Source organism: Heterodontus francisci, chromosome 28 (assembly GCF_036365525.1).
Source record: "Heterodontus francisci isolate sHetFra1 chromosome 28, sHetFra1.hap1, whole genome shotgun sequence".
Classification (NCBI taxonomy): Eukaryota; Metazoa; Chordata; class Chondrichthyes; order Heterodontiformes; family Heterodontidae; genus Heterodontus; species Heterodontus francisci.
In genome coordinates, this window is record NC_090398.1 from 23,439,196 (window position 1) to 23,458,099 (window position 18,904).

Here is an 18,904-nt window from a genome sequence, read left to right on the forward strand (position 1 = left end):
GCAGGATTATCCCCCCACCACTCACTAGCGTATGTGAAAGACCCTGAATAAATATATGTCATCTCTTTCCAGCATTTTTTCACTTTATAGATTGATGTATGGGATGTGATCACCGCTGGCAACGTCGGCATTAATAACCCTTTGAGGAAGCTGGTGTTGGGCCTTTGCTGTTAAACCAACTCCTGTCGCTCCTGGCGATGGAGTTCCCACCGTTTTTGTTACTTAGAGACTTCCAGGATCTGGCCCAGTTGTGCAGACTTCCATGGCCGAATATGCTGCCAAAATCTGCCTGTCTGTTTTCACAGATGAAGACTAGACCACTTGAATGAGGGAAGCCGAGGAACAAGTTGCGGGAAAAGAAAAGAAACTTATTTTGTTTTATATCTGATTGCTGCAGCTGAACGTCCACAAGTTCCCTCTGGCGCTGTTGGATGAGATGGATATTTTTGATTCATTCTTGTCTCCGCCTGGATCCTCCTCATTAACAATGGCAGCCAGGGCCGGCCTCGTTGCCCCTCAGTGGCCACTATCTTTGTGAGGGGCAAAGACAAAAAATAAGTTCAACCAACAAACTTCCAATTGGAGTAGGATTAAAATACTAAGCATTCTCAGTGAAATGGAAGAGAATTGATCATTTTAAAACCATGAATCTGTTTTGTAGGGGGTGTTATGTTACCGTGTTTGTCACTTGAACCCCAGCACCCACTCAATGTGATATTCGATGATGTAAGAAGCACTGTGATGAAGCCTGGCTCCGCCCCTCAATAATGGTCCACTGTGCGCAGGAGGTTCCCTCTCTCCATCAGTTACCCACTGTGCGCATGCAACCCCTTTCTCCACATGTTACCGCTATGTCCATGTGGTCCCTCTCTCCATGTGTTACTCCCTATGCATGTGGGCACATCCACGTGTTTCCCGCTGTGTGTATGCACCTCCTCCATGTGTTACCCACTGTGCACATGCAGCCACCTTCTCCCTGTTACCTTCTTTGCTATTATGCCCCCTCTCTCATGAGATATTAACTTTGTATGTGGCCCCAGTTATAGTACTGTATTGAAATACATGCTAATGCTAATAGGTATGTCATCACAGAAAGTGATGCAATATCACGTTTGTTAGCACGTGTAACCTGAAGCAACGACAAGTCTTTATCAAAATTCTGTGTTTAAACCTTTATGCCTGCCCTTCAGCTCCATTTGTATTAGTCTAGAAAGTGATGATACAAATGGTGGCAGCAATAGTGAGTTGACAGAATTGACCAGCAGCTGAAATTGACAAGAGCAATGTTCCTGTGTGGCGTGAATGCTAGTTGCACTTATCAGTCTAAACCTGAATGTAGTCCAGGTCTTGCTGCATGCAGGCATGGACAGCTTCAAAATCTGAGGAGCTGTAAATGTAACTGAACATTGTGCAATCATCAGCAAACATCCACAATTCTGACCTTACAACGGAGGGATGTCATTGATGAATATGATTGGGCCGAAGACACTACCCTGAGGAACCCCTGCAACAATGTCCTGAGACTGAAATGATTGACCTAAATCAACCACACCATCTTCACCCTTTTTTTTTATTCTTTCGTGGGACGTGAACAAGAGACAATGAACAACCAGAGATATATTTCCAAGTCAGGATGGTGTGTGGCTTGGAGGGGAACTTGGTGGTGTTCCCATGGTTCTGCTGCCCTTGTCCTTCCAGGTGGTAAAGGTAGTTCATTTGGAAGGAGGGTTGGTGAGTTACTCCAGTGCGACTTGTAGATGTTACACACTGCTGCTACTGTACACGTGTGATGGAGGAACTGAAAGTTGAAGGAGGTGAATGGGATGTAAATCAAGCAGGCTGCTTTTTCCTGGATGGTGTCGAGCTTCTTGAGGGTTGTTGGATTTGCACTCATCCAGACAAGTGGAGAGTATCCCATCACACTCCTGACTTGTGCTTTGTAGATGATAGACAGGACGTGAGGTACCCGCTGCAGAATTCCCATCCTCTGACCTGCTCTTTATTTATTTAGAGATACAGCACTGAAACAGGCCCTTCGGCCCCCATGAGTCTGTGCCGACCATCAACCATCCATTTATACTAATCCTACATTTATCTCATATTCCTACCACATCCCCACCTTCCCTCAATTCCCCTACCAAGACCAGGGACAATTTACTTATCAACCTGAAATTATTTGGCTGTGGGAGGAAACCGGAGTACCCGGTGAAAACCCACGCAGTCACAGGGAGAACTTGCAAACTCCGCACAGGCAGGACCGATAATTGAACCCAGGTCACTGGAGCTGTGAGGCTGCTGTGCTAACCACTGCGCCACTGCACTGCCCTTGTAACCACAGTATATGGCTGATCCAGTTAAGTTTCTGGTCAATGGGAACCCACTAGGATATTGATAGTGGGGGATTCAGTGATGGTAATGCCATTCAATGTCAATGGGAGATGGTTAGATTCTCTCTTGTTGGAGATGGGCATTGCCTGGCACTTGTGTGATGCTAATGTTACTTGCTACTTAATAGCCAAATCTTGAACGTTGTCCAGTTCTTGCTGCATGTGGACCTGGATTACTTCATTATCTAAGGAGTTGTGACTAGGATAGAATACTGTGCAATCATCGGTGAGCATCTCCACTTCTGACATTATGATGGAGGGAAGGTCATTGGAAGCAGCTGAAGATGGTTGATTCTCGGACATTACTTTGAGGAACTCTTGCAATGATGTGCTGGGGCTTAAATGTTTAGCCTCCAACAACCACAACCATATTCCTTTGTACTAGTTATGACTCCTACGAATGGAGAGTTTTCCACCTTGTTCCCATTGCCTGCAATTTTGCTGGGGCTCCTTGATGCTACACTTAGTCAAATGTTACATTGATATCAAGGGCAGTCGCTCTCACCTCACATCTGCCATCCCACTCTTTTGTCAGAAGTCAAAGATGTATTGAGTTGTTGAGCCGAGTGGTCCTGGCAGAACCAAAACTGAGCATTGGTGAGCAGGTTATTGCTGAGTAAGGGTGGCCTGACTGTTCTGTCAACAAAACGTCCCATCACTTTGCTGATGATTGAGAGTAGACTGACGGGGCAGTAGTTGGCCAGATTGGATATGTCCTGCTTTTTGTGACAGGACGTGCCAGTGCGATTTCCCACATTGTCCGTGGATGCCAGTGTTGGGGCTGTAACTGGAACAACTTAGCTTGGGCTGTGGCTAGTTCTGCAGCACAAATATTCAGTCCTGCATCCGTGATATTGTCAGGGCCATACAGCCTTTGCCTTGACCCAATTCTTGATATCACACAGAGTGAATCAAATTGGCTGAAGACTGACATCTGTGATGCTGCAGACTGGAGGAGAAGGCCCAGATGGATCATCCACTCGGCACATCTAGCTGTAGATGGTTGCAAATGCATCAGGCTTTTCTTTTGCACTGACATGCTGTGCTCCACCATCATAGGGCGGCACAGTGGCGCAGTGGTTAGCACTGCAGCCTCACAGCTCCAGCGACCCGGGTTCAATTCTGGGTACTGCCTGTGTGGAGTTTGCAAGTTCTCCCTGTGTCTGCGTGGGTTTCCTCCGGGTGCTCCGGTTTCCACCCACAAGCCAAAGACTTGCAGGTTGATAGGTTAATTGGCCTTTATAAATTGCCCCTAGTATAGGTAGGTGGTAGGGAAATATAGGGACAGGTGGGGATGTGGTAGGAATATGGGATTAGTGTAGGATTAGTATAAATGGGTGGTTGATGGTCGGCACAGACTCGGTGGGCCGAAGGGCCTGTTTCAGTGCTGTATCTCTAAACTAAACATAGAGGATGGGTATATTTGTGAAACCTCCTCCTCCGGTTAGTTGTTTTATTGCCCACCACAGTTCAGGACTGGAGATGGCAGAAATGCAAAGCTTTCATCTGATCTATTGGTTGTGCGACTGCTAAGTTCTGTCTATAGCATGCTGCTTCCACTGTTTAGTATGCACGTAGTCCTGTTTTGTAGTTTCACCAGGTTGGCACCTCATTTTTAGGTGACTCTCTCTCTCTCTTACACACACACACACACGCTTGCTGTCTATCTCTCAGCCTACATTTGCCTGTCTCTCTCCTTGTATTTCTTTCTCACTATTGCCCCACTGCTCTGTCAATCCACGCCTCAACACCAACGACAACTTGCATTGATCTAGCCCCTTTACCATAGCGAAATGTTTCAAAACACTTTACAGGAGGGTAGCAGACAAGATTTGACACCAAGGCACAGTTAGAGATCTTAGAACAAAATACCAGAAGATTGGTCAAAGACTTAGACTTTCAGCCACGTCTCAATTGAGGAAAAAACAGGTGAAGCAGCAGAGATGTATGGAGAGGGACTTCCAGAGCTTAGAGATACAGCTGAGGGCACAGTCACCGATGGTGCAGTGAAGGAAATTGGTGGTTTAGAAGATGGCAGGATCTGAGTAATGCAGTGTTCTTGCAGGGATGTTGGGCTGCAGGAGGTTACTGAGATAAGGAGAGATGATCCACTGGTTGGATCTGAACACAATAATTTAAATCGAGTTTTTGCTGGACTGTGAGCCAATGTAGGAGCTGTGAATGGAGCTGAACATTGTGCAATCAAGAAAAATCCACACCTCTGAGGTTACAATATCAGTAAATCCTTTAATGAGGATTTATTGGAGAATAAGTCTGGTGCCAGGAGCCACTATAATTTCAGCTAGACTAGTCTGTATTAATGCTGCTGCAGTTAAACCGCTTGGAGTTGGATCTTGGGATGGTGCTTTTGATTGGCAGTAGGATGAGCAACTTCCTATTTCTGGACAGTCCCTTGATGTTCTACGCAGAGTGTCTCGGGGTTCAAAACATTTCATTGAAAATAAAGTTTCTAAAGCACCTGATTAACCCAACTGGAGTTATGGAATAGGACTCTGGGTCATCCGTACCCTCTCCAGTTCAATCACATCCTTCCTATAGTGTGGTGCCTAGAACTGTACACAGTACTCCAGCTGTGGCCTAACCTGCATTTTATACAGCTCCATCAGAACCTCCCTGCTCTTATATTCTATGCCTCGGTTAATAAAGCCAAGTATCCCATATGCCTTCCTAACCACCTTATCTACCTGTGCTGCTGCCTTCAGTGATCTATGGACAAGTACACCAAGGTCCCTCTGACCCTCTGCACTTCCTAGCAACCTACCATCCATTGCATATTCCCTTGCCTTGTTAGTCCTCCCAAAATGCATCACCTTACACTTCTCAGGATTAAATTCCATTTTCCACTGCTCTGCCCATCTTACCAGTTCATCAATGTCGTCCTGTAATCTAAGGCTTTCCTCCTCACTATTTACGACTCCACCAATTTTCGTGTCATTTGTGAACTTACTTATATATCCTCCTATATTCACGTCTAAATCATTAATGTACACTACAAACAGCAAGGGTCCCAGCACCGATCCCTGTGCTACACCACTGGTCACAGGCTTCTACTCACAAAAACGACCCTCAACCACTACCCTGATTCCTGCCACTTAGCCAACTTTGGATCCAATTTGCCAAATTGTCCTGGATCCCATGGGCTCTTACCTTCTTAACCAATCTCCCATGTGGAACCTTATCAAAAGCCTTACTGAAGTCCATGTAGACTACATCAACTGCTTTACCCTCATCTACACATCAAGTCACCTCTAAAAATTCAATCAGGTTAGTGAGACACGATCTCCCCCTAACAAAGCCATGCTGACTATCCCTGATTAATCCTGTCCCTCAGAGTTTATTCCAATAATTTCCCAACCACTGATGTTAGACTCACCAGCCTGTAATTACCTGGTTTATCCCTGCTACCCTTCTTGAATAATGGTACCACATTCGCTGTCCTCCAGTCCTCTGGTACCTCTCCTATGGCCAGAGAGTATCTGAAAAGTTTTGTCAGAGCCCCTGCTATCTCCTTCCTTGCCTCACATAACAACCTGGGATAAATCTCATCTGGGCCTGGGGATTTATCTATTTTTAAGCCCGCTAAAACATCTAATACAGCCTCCCTTTCATTACTAATATGTTCAAGTATATCACAACCCCCCTCCCTGATCTCTACACCTACATCATCCTTCTCCATCGTGAACACAGATGAAAAGTAATCATTTAAAACCTTACTCATGTCCTCCGGCTTCACACACAGATTGCCACTTTGGTCCCTAATGGGCCCTATTCTTTCCTTGGTTATCCTCTTGCCCTTAATATACTCATAAAACACCTTAGGATTTTCCTTTAGCTTGCCCGCAAAATTTACAAAGTTGCTTCACTAGAATCTAATCAAATAATGATGCTTTTATTTCTTCATTTATTGGATGCGAGCATCGCTGGTAAGTTCTGTATTTATTGCCCATTCCTAATTGCCCTTGTGAAGTGAACCGTTGCAGTCTATGCACCATAAGTACACCCAGACCACCATTAGGGAGGTAGTTGCAGATTTTTGTCCCAGTGACAGTGAAGGAACAAGGATTTAGTTCTAAGTCAGGATGGTGTGAGGCTTGGAAATGATTGACTGATAGATTGGCCTTTCAATAACTGGGTCACTGGGCTGAATTTGGGGCAATTTCCTGGGTGTATTGTTTTCCGCTGGTATAAGCCTCCGCAATTTTCCAATCAACCTCCTTCTTCCATAATCTACTGCTTGTTTTCCTGCAGCTCTTTTCTCTTCCATTAGTCTGTGCTTTACAATCTCATTCCCTCTATTATCCTGCAGTCAGGTAGTAACTAGCACTTTTAAACATACTCCAGCACTCCTGGACGTTCTTTGAGGCTTCAGTGAGCAGCCGTTGTGAGCTGTGTACGATCTACATCAGGGTACATGCCTGACTTTCTTTCCCAGCGTATGGAACATTGCTATGTTTGTTCACTCTTCCTCTTCACCAGTCCTGGTCACCCACTCTACCTTTGTGACTGGCAGCTGAGGTAGATTTCTCTCAGTCCCGGCAATGGCAAGGTCTGAGACACAAAAGGTAATCAACTCGACCTGATGTGCAATTAATTGACTGACTTAGAGCAGCCAAAGCTAAGAGGAGATTTGACAGATGTATTCAAAATCATGAAGGTTTTTGATAGGATAAATATGGAGAAACCGTTTCCAGTGGCAGAGGGATTGGTAACCAGAGGACAGAAATTTAAGGTGATTGCCAAAGGAACCAGAGATGACATAAAAATGTTCTTTTATGCAGGGTATTGTTACGATCTGACAGTATGGTGCAGGCAGTTTAAATAACTTTCAAAAGGGAATTGGATATGTGCTCGAAGTGGAACAATTTTCAGCGATTCAGTGATAGGGAATTCAGAGGCCGCAAAGACACAATGATCTGAATGGTTCATTCTGTGAAATATTATTCTATAAATCTATGATTCTACCTAGATATTGGGGAAAAAATAATTAATAGGAACAGGAGTAGGCCATTTAGCTACTTGAGCCTGTTCTACCATTCAATGACATCACAGAGTATCGGTGAACTAACTCCCTGACTTTGCCCCATACCCCTTAACACCTAAAATTAACAATTGATCTAGCCTCAATTTCCATTTGAAGAAGAGTTCCAAACTTCTACCACCCTTTTCATGCAGAAGCATTTCATAACTTAATTGCTGAAAGGTCTGTCTCCAACTTTTAGAATATGCCACCTAGTCCTAGACTTCCTAACCACTGGAAATAGTTGATCTCTATCTAGCCTATCCGTTCCCCTTAATATCTTAAACACCAATCAAATCATCTCTTTGTCATCCAACTTCCAGGCAATACAACCCTAGTTTGTGTAAGCTCTCCTCACAATTTATCCCTTGTAGTCCAAGTTGTTATGATGCCTGTGGAAATCAACAAAATGAAAGAAGCGATTTTACTGAACAACTCCAAATAGGAAAAGCGAAACTGGTGGAAAGATTTCATTTTTACAACTCTTAGTTTATCAAACCAAAAATCAACATAAATTAAATAGGAATCACAGAGATATCAAACAATATGTACATATACATTATAAATTACACCTTAACTATCAGAATAGAGATAGATCTCACTGAGCAGTCCACTCAGCATATATTGCACCAAATTACAGTCATGCAGTTCTTCGGAACTCTGAATTTTCTCAGGTAGATTTCCAGCTCTTTTCTTCAAGGATTTAGTCGCTGTTGCTCATCCAACAGCAGTTCCCACTCAACCCATACCCCATGGGTACTGCCTTCACCACAAGGCGTACTTCTCCAGAACCTCCTCAGCTCTGCTCATGACAGTCTTGATGGCACGGATTTACCAGTCTTCCCTTTATCCAAGTCCTTCAGTGACAAGCTGTGCACAGTATGGCTTGATCTGGTTCGTCGGCTACTTTAAGCAACAGAAACAGCTCCTGGATTCAGTCTTCACTTTCTTCTGCTTGCTGGTGTTCCACTCCTGCCAGATTTGTGAGGACTCTGTCTCCTTTTGTCTGGTTGTAACCGGAAGGTTTCATTTCAACTTCTGTTTGTGTATTGGTTCAGTTTCTGTTTTTAGGTTCTGTTTCAATCTCATTTACCCTTCAAGTTAAGGTCTGTCTCTATAAAATGACAAGCTTTGCAACCACAGATTCCATCACAAGGCTATCATTTCAGTAAAACCAAGTTGCAATCCCTCCAAAACCAGTATATCCATCCTAAGGTTTGCTGCCCGGAACAGTTCACAGTACTCCAGGTGTAGGCTAACCAGAACTTTGTATTGATGAAGTACGAGTTCTAACCCCTTGTACACCAGTCCTCTAAATATAAAGATTATCTGCACCCATTCATGACATTTTAATGATTTGTTTGTCTGGACTCCCACATCTCTATTGACCACCAAACCAATGTTTCTAGCTTTCCACCATTTAGATAGTACCCTATTCTTCTTAGGTCCTCTCATTTGCCTACATTGAAATCTATTTGCTATGACTTTACACATTCACTTAATCTAACAATATCTCTTTTCATTGTTATGCTTCCATCGCCACCACTTACAATGCCAAATATCTTTGTTTCATCAACAAATTTGGACATATGGCTTTCTATCCTAACATTTAGGTTGTTCATAAATATGGTGAAAAGCTGAGGCCGCAACACCAATCTGTGCAGGACACCACTAGTTACATTCTGCCAATTACAGTATCTGCCCATTATGCTTACTTTGCTGCCACTCAGCCAGTTCATAACCAGATTAATACCTTCAGTTCCTTAAAATTCAAGTTTATATAACAGTCTCTTATGATGGTCTTTAACAAATGCCTTCTGGAAGTACATATAAATATCCTACATAGACATTGACCTATCCACTTTAGTCACCTTTTCAAAAAATTCAATACAGTTCGTAAGGCATAAACTGCCTTTTACAAATCCTTGGTGGCATTCTCTACTCAGCTGAAGATTTTCAAGATGTTCAGTCACACTATCCTAAATTATAGACTCCAGCAATTTCTTGACAACGGATGTTAGGCTAATTGGTCTATAATTCCCTGTTTTCACCCTAACACTTTCCTTACATAGCGGTGCTTTGTCGACCTGGCTTTTGGTGACACCTTCCTTCAAGGAGGCTGCTTCTGATCTACACAGCTTTATCTGGTAATAGCAATGATTAGAGACCTTTGGGCCAAAACTCCCTGAAACTATTTTTAACTTTTATGCGGGTAAGACGCCTGTTAAGATAATGCAACATTTAATTCTACATCACACAACAATTCTCACAAACAGCATTACAAATTCCAGGAGTCAGCAAGGCAGTGGTGAAGTTTAACACAGTCGGAAACATTTCCAAGTATACGTCATTATACAAAGCTAAGTGACCCGAGTAACAAGTCCATTCATCAATCCCTCAGTTGCCTCAGAACAGTTAGCAGAGCCGATGGGTATTTTCACAATTTCACGGTCGACGGTTGCATTCTGAGCTGATTCGGTTTGAAATTTAAGACTGTAGGAAGTACATGGGGTTTCATTTCCACGGTAACACCAATAACTATCCTCGTGTTGGTGTCAAAAACAGGGAAAGTTTGGGATCCTTAAACATTACAAATGCTCGCAACTGCCCACACAGAACAGCGGGATTCCAACCTGGCACTTCCCCCATTTCTCCTCTTGGTTTGTAGAACTATCCAGGGTGCAGCATCCTCAGGAACGTCCCCAAAAGCATATTCTTCCTGGGTCACTCCAGATACTGTTCCCTATTGGACAGCAGGATCCATCGCAGTTGAACAGACCCTACCCCCATGCTGAACGCCCATATTCACTTCCCAGCAGGGTCAACGGGCACTGATACTGAGCCAGAATCCCCAGTAATGTTATCCCCAAACCCAGGAACACAAAATGCAATTGTCAGTGTCCCACTGCAGGCACATCCTGGGCCATTCCTGTCTGTACATTTCCCCAGTGGCCCATTGGGGAACATTCAGTCCCGGATATCCTGCAGAAGCAGCGCTGTGGGGCTGGGCGGCTGAGTCACGTGACCCTGTTGCTGGGCCTCTAACGTCACAATGGGGGATGTTGCTCTCTCAGCTCAAACTAGAAACCAGGTAAGGTCAATAGGATTTAAACCTGAAGCATGGATGCTTAAAGAGGAGGGGCAGAAAATCAGCCAAAAATGTTACAATAATGAGAGCAGTAATGCTTATAAATTAATATGACGACAGCTCCACGTGCAGTCCGCATCTTGAACCATGGAGTGACTTCAGCTGATCTTTTCCAGTTGAAGTGAACTTATTCTCCAACAATCTGAAACAGATTAAATATTAAACAGGAAATAAACAGATTGAACAACAGTGTAAAAAAACAGGGAAACTGCAGTTAATATTTCAATAATTATTACAAATATTACCCATAAAAGTGGCTGAAACACATTTATAGTTTGTTTATTGCATTATACATTAACACAAACACTCACTCGATCTGCTCCAGACTACTGCAGGTCTGTATGAGGCGGCGGAGAGCGGGGACAGATTTGTCTGTGAAGGAGTTTGAATCCAGGTTCAAAACTGTCAGTGATCGGTTTTCTTTGACAGCCGAGGCAAGGTCCTCGGCGCAAGAATCTGTGAGACGGGTATCATCCAGCCTGGGGTTTAGAGAGTGAGAAGTAACAGGAATTAGGATAAATCTCAAGCTTTTATTAATATCACTATCAGTGATACTGATAAAATATAGGCAGACAGACATGCATTTATATCGTGCTTTTCATGACCTCAAGACATCCCAAAACACTTTACAGACAGTGACTAGCAAAAGAAGTTAAAGATTGTATTAGATCAAAGACCAAAGCCAGATAAGGTTGCCAGAAAAAGTGGCAATCACGAGGATTGGGAGCAATTTAGAATCTGGCAAAGGATGACCAAGAAATTGATAAAGAAAGGGAAGAGAGAATGTGAACGCAAGCTAGTGAGGAACATAAAGGCAGACTGTAAAAGCTTTAGCTATGTGAAAAGGAAAAGATTAACAAGTACAAATGTGGGTCCATTACAGGGAGACACAGAATTTATAATGGAGAACAGGGAAATGACAGAGAAACTAAACAATTACTTTGTGTCTGTCTTCAAGGAGGAAAATCTCCCAGAAATTCTCAGGAACCAAGGGACTTGTGAAAATGAGGAACTGAAAGAAATTAGTATTAATAAAGAGGTAATACTCGAAAAATTAACTGGATTGAAGGTTGATAAATCCCCTAGACCAAATGAACTACATCCCAGAGTGTTGAAGGAAGTGGCTGTAGAGATAATGGATGCATTGGTTGTTCTCTTTCAAAATGTTATAGATTCTGGAAAGGTTCCTGCAGGTTGGGAAGTAGCAAATGCAATCTCACTCTTTAAGAAAGGAGGGAGAGCTAAAACGGGGAACGACAAATCTGTTAGCTTGAAGTCAGTAGTGGGAAACATGTTAGAATCTATAATAAAGGATGTGATAATGAGACACTTAGAAAATAATGATATGATTGGGCTGAGGCAACATAGATTTATGAAAGGGAAATCATAGAATCTTAGAAAGTTTAAGACAGAGAAAGAGGCCACTTGTCCCATTGTGTCTGTGCTGGCTGAAAAAGATCCAACTATTCTAGTTGGCAACAGCCCCAACAAACAAATTTCTCTGCAGCACCTGTGGAAGAGCCTGTCACTCCAGAATTGGCCTTTATAGCCACTCCAGGCGCTGCTTCACAAACCACTGACCACCTCCAGGCGCGTATCCATTGTCTCTCGAGATAAGGAGGCCCAAAAGAAACATAGATTTATGAAAGGGAAATCATAGAATCTTAGAAAGTTTAAGACAGAGAAAGAGGCCACTTGTCCCATTGTGTCTGTGCTGGCTGAAAAAGATCCAACTATTCTAATCCCACGTTCCAGCATTTGGTCATTACGGCACTTGAGATGCATATCCAGACTCCTTTTGAATGAGTTGAGGGTCTCTGCCTCAAATACCCTTTCAGGCAGCGAGTTCCAGGCCCCCCACCACCCGCTGGGCGAAAGAATTTCTCCTCATCTCCCTTCTAATTTTTTTACCAATCACTTTAAATCCATACCCCCTTGTCACTGACCTCTCTGCTAAGGTGAATAGACCCTTCACCTCCACTCAATCCAGGCCCCTCACAATTTTGTACATTCCAATCAGATCTCCCCTCAGCCTTCTCTGTTCCAAGGAGAACAACCCCAGCTTATCCAATCTTTCCTCATAGCTGCTTTGAAAAACTTGGAGGTTTCTTTGAGGATGTTACTTGTAGCATAGATAAAGGAGAACCAGGATGTGGTGCATTTGGATTCTCAGAAGGCAACTGATAAGGTCTTACACAGGAGGTTGGTAAATAAAATTACAGCACATGGGATTGGGGGCAATATGCTGGTATGGATTGAGAATTGGTTAACAGACAGAAAACAGAGATTAAGAATAAACATGTAATTCTCAGGAGGGCAGGCTGTTACTGGTGGGGTACCGCAAGGATGAGTGCTTGGGCCACAGCTGTTCACAATCTATATAAATGATTTGGATGTGGGGACTAAAAGTAATACTTCAAAATTTGCTGATGACACAAAACTAGATGGGAATGCAAGTTGTGAGAAGGATACAAAGAGGCTTCAAGGGGACTTGGACAGGCTAAGTGAATGGACAAGAACATAGCAGATAGAATATAATGTGAATAAGTGTGAAGTTCCTCATTTTGGTAGGAAAACAGAAAGACAGAGTATTTCTTAAATGGTGAGAGGTTGGGAAGTATTGATGACCAAAGGGATTCTTGTTCCTGAGTCACTAAAAGCTAGTATGCAGGTGCAGCAAGCAATTAAGAAGGCAAATGGTATGTTGGCCTTCATCGCAAGGGGTTTTGGGTATAGGAGTAAAGTCTTGCTGCAGTTCTATATAGCCTTGGTGAGACTGAACTTGGAGTATTGTGTACAGTTCTGGTCCCCTCATCTAAGAAAGGATATATTTTCCACAGAGGGAGTGCAAAGGACGTTCACGGGACTAATCCCTGGGATGGAGGGATTGTCTTTTGAGGAGATATTGAGGAAACTGGGTCTGTATTCTCCAGAGTTTCAAAGAGGTGATCTCATTGAAACTTACAAAATTCTTATAGGCTGTGACAGGGTGGATGTAGATAGGATGGTTTCCCTGGCTGGTGAGTCTAGAACCAGGGGATGTAGTCTCAGAATAAGGACTGAGATGAGGTGAAATTTCTTCACTGAGACGGTGGTGAATCTTTGGAATTCCCTACCCCAGAGGGCTGTGGAAGCTCAATCATTGAGCATGTTCAAGACAGGAATAGTTAGATATCTGGATATTAATGACATCAAGTGATATGGGGAGAGTGCGGGAAAGTGGTGTTAAGGTAAATGATCAGCCATGATTTAACTGAATGGCAAAGAAGGTTCTGTGGGCTGAATGTCCTACTCCTGCTCCTATGTTTCTATATTCCTACGCTCTTAGTACTTAGGAACATTGGCGCAGGAGTAGGCCATTGAGCTCATCGAGCCTGCTCCAGCATTCATTATGATCATGGCTGATCATCACAAAGTAGGACCAAAGGGGCAACATTTGTAAATTATTTAGCATCAGAATGTATTAATAACCTTAGAGAAAATGCGAAACAATGTAACTGTAAGGGACCGATGGAATGATGGGAAACTTGACCATTATTCTGGGATTTGTACTGCTCAGTACCGAACCGCCACCACAGTGTAAACATGCTGTCCTCGCTTCACTCATCAAAGAGATCAGGGCAAGATTGGAGACAAGGATGCAATAAACTGTGAAAACTGGCAGCTTCACTAGTAGCTTCAAGGTTTAGGGAGGAGATGATTGCGCAATACAATGCAGTGTATTGATCAAGCTGTAGACCTGGAATGTGTCGAAGTATTATGATCAAACGAGTAATGGCTGTTGTATCCTGTAAGTGTGTACTGCAAATTCTGTATCACTGAGAAGTACTAAGCGTGACCAGAGGGCTTCACCCTTCCATGTGCCTGAAATTAAGTCTTTATTTGCATGAATTCCGTGGACTTGAAATAGTTTATATTTTCTCCACAATGCCCTTCAATGCCTTTTTACCCCACACTATCCCCATATCCCTTTATGTCATTGATATTTAGAAATCTGTCAATCTCTGCTTTAAACATACTCAATGACTGAGCTTCCACAGCCCTCTGGAGTAGAGAATTCCAAAGATTCACAACCCTCTGAGTAAAGAAAATCCTCCTCATCTCTGTCTTAAGTGGCTTTCCCCTTATTTTGAAATTGTGTCCGCTGGTTTTAGATTCCCTAACCAGGGAAAACATCTAACCTACATCTACCCTGTCTATCCCTTTAAGTATTTTGTAGGTTTCAAAGAGATCACTTCTCATTCTTTGAAACTCGAGAGAATACAGGCCCAGTTTCCCCAATCTCTCTTCAGAGGACTGCCCCGCCATCCTGGGAACAAGGCTGGATGCCTCCTAACTTCGATCCCAACGAAATTAAAGTCGTTTTCATTGCACTTCTTCTATGACAATAATATCCTTCCTAAGGTATGGGGACTGAAACTGCACACAGTACTCCAGGAGTGGTCTACCCACGGTTCGAAACAATTGAAGCAAGACTTTGCTACTCCTGTGCACAAATCCTCTTGTGATAAAGGCTAACATACCATTAGCCTTCTTAATTGCTTGCTGTACCTGCATGTTAGCTTTCAGTGACTTATTGACAAGGATACCCAGGTCGCTTTGTACATCTACACTTTCTAATCTCTTACCATTTAAGAAATACTCTGCACATCTATTCCTCCTGCCAAAGTGGATAAACCTCACATTTTTCCACATTATATTCCAAATGCCATGTTCTTGCCCACTCACTAAGTATGTCCAAATCCCCTTGAAGCCGCTTTTCATCTTCCTCAAAGCACACATTCCCACCTTGTTTTGTGTCAACCGCAAACTAGGAAATATTACATTTGGTCCCAACATCCAAATCATTGTAATATATTGTGAACAGCTGGGGCCCAACTACTGATCCTTGTGGTAACCCACCAGTCATCGCCTGCTAATGCGAGAAAGACTCATTTATTCTTACTCTCTGCTTTCTGCCTGGTAACCAATCTTTAATCCATGCCAGTATATTACCTCCCAGCCCATGTGCTTTTATTTTGCTAACCAACCTCCTTTGGGGACTTTGTCAAAAGCCTTCTGAAAATCCAAGTATACCATGTTTACTGACTCCCTTTTATCAATTCTGTTAATAACATCTTCAAAAAACTCCCAACAGGTTCATCAAATATGATTTCCCATTCATAAATCCATGTTGACTATGCCGAATCAGGTCATTATTATCCAAGTGTCCATTTATCATATCCTTTAGAATAGATTGCAGCATTTTCCCAACGACTGATGTAAGGCTAACAGGTCTATAGTTCCCTGTTTTCTCTCTCCCTCACTTCTTAAACAGTGGGGTGACATTTGCTACCTTCCAATCTGCAGGAACCATTCCAGAATCTATAGAATTTTGGACATCAATCACCAATGCATCTGCTATCTGCACAGCTACCTCTTTCAACACCCTGAGATGTAGAATATCAGGTCCTATGGACGTATCATCCTTCAGCCCCATTAATTTCTCTAACACAACCTTCTTACTAATACTAATACTAATTTCCTTCAATTCCTCATTTTCCCTCGTCTCTTGGATCTCTTATTCTGGGAGATTTCTTGCATCTTCCTAATGAAGGCAGACACAAAGTAATCATTTAGCTTCTCTGCCATTTCTCTATTCCCTGGACCCATGTTTTAGCCAAATGTTTCCTTTTTATGTACCTGTAGAAGCCTTTACAGCCCGTTTTAATGTTTTTTGCTAGTTAAGATTAGATTAGATTAGATTAGAGATACAGCACTGAAACAGGCCCTTCGGCCCACCGAGTCTGTGCCGACCATCAACCACCCATTTATACTAATCCTACACTAATCCCATATTCCTACCAAACATCCCCACCTGTCCCTATATTTCCCTACCACCTACCTATACTAGTGACAATTTATAATGGCCAATTTACCTATCAACCTGCAAGTCTTTTGGCTTGTGGGAGGAAACCGGAGCACCCGGAGAAAACCCACGCAGACACAGGGAGAACTTGCAAACTCCACACAGGCAGTACCCGGAATCGAACCCGGGTCCCTGGAGCTGTGAGGCTGCGGTGCTAACCACTGCGCCACTGTGCCGCCCATTATTCTATTCTCCCTTTATCAGTTTCTTCGTCTGCCTTTGCTGTATTCTAAAATCCTCCCAATCCACAGGTTTAGTACTATTTCTGGCAACTTTATAAGCCTTTTCTTTTAATCTTATACAATCCTTAACTTCCTTTGTTAGTCACGGTTGATTGCCTTTCCTTTTGGGGTTTTTGTGCCTTGTAGGAATGCATAGTTGCTGTAAACTCTGTAATCATTATTTAAAGACTATCCATTGCCCATGAACTGTCATACCTTTTAATGTATTTTCCCAATCCAGTTCAGCCAATTTGCCCTCAAACCTTCATAATTTCCTTTGTTCAAACTAAACACCCTGGATTCAGATTGAACGACCTCACTTTCAAACATGATGTAAAATCGTATCATTTTTGAAGTTTAGTCACAGCTGTACTATAGAACGCTGCAGCCAATTCGCTTACAGCAAACTCCCTCATACAGCACTGTGATAATGATCAGGTTACCTGTTCTAATGATGCTGGTGACAGTCTGAATGATTTGTCCTGACACCTTCAAAGTAAATATACTGTCCAGCAGCCCCTTCAAAATTATTGAACACCTTTAATATGAGCGGAGGTGAAATGATTGTGTCCCTAATTTAACTCTTGTCTCGATTCACCTTCTGTTCAAGCCAATGTACCTTACATAACAATCCCCTTCATGTTTATTGGAGCCTTTAAACGTTTCACCATAACGGGATCATTGCATCCTGATTTAAAAGTGACACTGATTGTGGGTTAAATGTTAACCAGGACATCAGGGATATCTCCCCATCTCTTCTTCAAAACAGCATCATTGGATCTTTTACATTCACCTGTGAGAGCACACAGGGGGCCCTGGTTTAACGTCTCATCTGACAATGCAGCACTCCCTCAGTATTGCACTGGAGTGTCAGTTGAGATTTTTGCGCTCAAGTATCTAGAGTGACAATTGAACCCATAGCTTCAGATTCAGCAGTGTGAATGCTATCAGTGATCCACGATTGACACTTAGTTTTTATTGATAAGATTATGACTGATAATAACGTACAGTGTTAGATATCCAGTTATTGTAAACACAATCTCACAGAGTCTGGTACTTACCAGAGTTTCTGTATTTTACAATTTGGGTTATTCAGAGCCTCAGACAGTGGTTTCACTCCTGCATCTCGCAGTTTATTACGACCCAGGTCCAACTCTATGAGTGACCAGTTTGTACTGAGAGCAGAGATCAGATCTTTGGTACTTGAAGCTGAGAGACCATTTTCACACAGCCTGGAGAGCAGAGTAATGGGAACAGATATACAGATGCAGACAGGCACTAATAATGATGTAACATGTTTACTAACAGCATTACTGATGTCCAGTGTACATCTGAGGCTGAATTTTGAAACGCTATGGAGGCGAGACTGGAGATGGACAGGTCCGCAAATCTCCTCTATGAGGCCAGCGGGCCAGTTTGCCGCCATGGTCCCACCTCCAGGCCATTTTGGATGCGGCCAGGTTGAGGTGGGGTGGGGGGAGGTTAACAACTGCTTGCCACTTGCAATTAAGCCTCTTAAAAGTGCCTGTTAATACTCCTCTGCTGCCGTTGACTGGAATTTCCCAGGTGGCAGGTGGGCCCCTGCCACAGTGAAGGCCATAAACCAGCCGATGAATGAATGGGGCCTCCCAACAGTGACAGATCTTATAGGGGGGTTATAGCTCCATTTACCAGTTTACCTCCCACTCACCCCCACAGCCGTGTTTGATAAATGGCCGCAGTTGTGACTGCAGGCTGCCCTGTGCACAATGTGGCCTCTTTTTTTTTTAAAAAGAAAAAGTCTTCAGAGGGCACCTCCACCTTGAAGCACCCTCCCTCTCTCCCACTTGCAACAACAGCTCCCACCTCTAATGATAGGGCTGCCGATGTGTCAGTGTTGAAGGGCCTTCTATTGGCCATACAGCCTATATAGTCCACCAGCTGTCAGTAATTGTACAGGGCTCCTGGAGGCTGCTTCCTCAAAAATCACTTCCAGTTTTCTGCCACTGGCAGTTCTGTATTCCCAACCCAGAATTCAGCCTGACATTGGAGTGGGACCCTGGAATGATAATCCAGTTCTAAGTGTTAACTAATAACACAAATAGTGATGTTAATGAACATTCCACATTATCAATAATACTATTATTAAATACTGTTCATACTAATAAAATAAAGTGTTTATTACCAGCACTTTTACTAATATTATTATGCAGTGTCAGACAT

The 18,904-nt window shown here is 43.1% G+C and overlaps 1 protein-coding gene across 8 annotated transcripts in view; it reads right to left on the reverse strand.

Annotated features, from left to right (window-relative positions):
* Nucleotides 1-7,893: 7,893 nt before the first annotated feature.
* Nucleotides 7,894-18,904, reverse strand: part of LOC137385136 (NACHT, LRR and PYD domains-containing protein 3-like) — a 116,370-nt gene continuing 105,359 nt past the window's right edge. For all 8 annotated transcript variants that reach the window (XM_068059978.1, XM_068059976.1, XM_068059977.1 and 5 more), the window contains 3 exons: nucleotides 17,764-17,934; nucleotides 10,885-11,052; nucleotides 7,894-10,715 (listed from right to left, as the gene is read on the reverse strand). In XM_068059978.1, coding sequence (XP_067916079.1) covers nucleotides 10,619-10,715; nucleotides 10,885-11,052; nucleotides 17,764-17,934 — 436 coding nt within the window. In that variant the 3' untranslated portion in view covers nucleotides 7,894-10,618. The remainder of the gene's footprint in view (nucleotides 10,716-10,884; nucleotides 11,053-17,763; nucleotides 17,935-18,904) is intronic.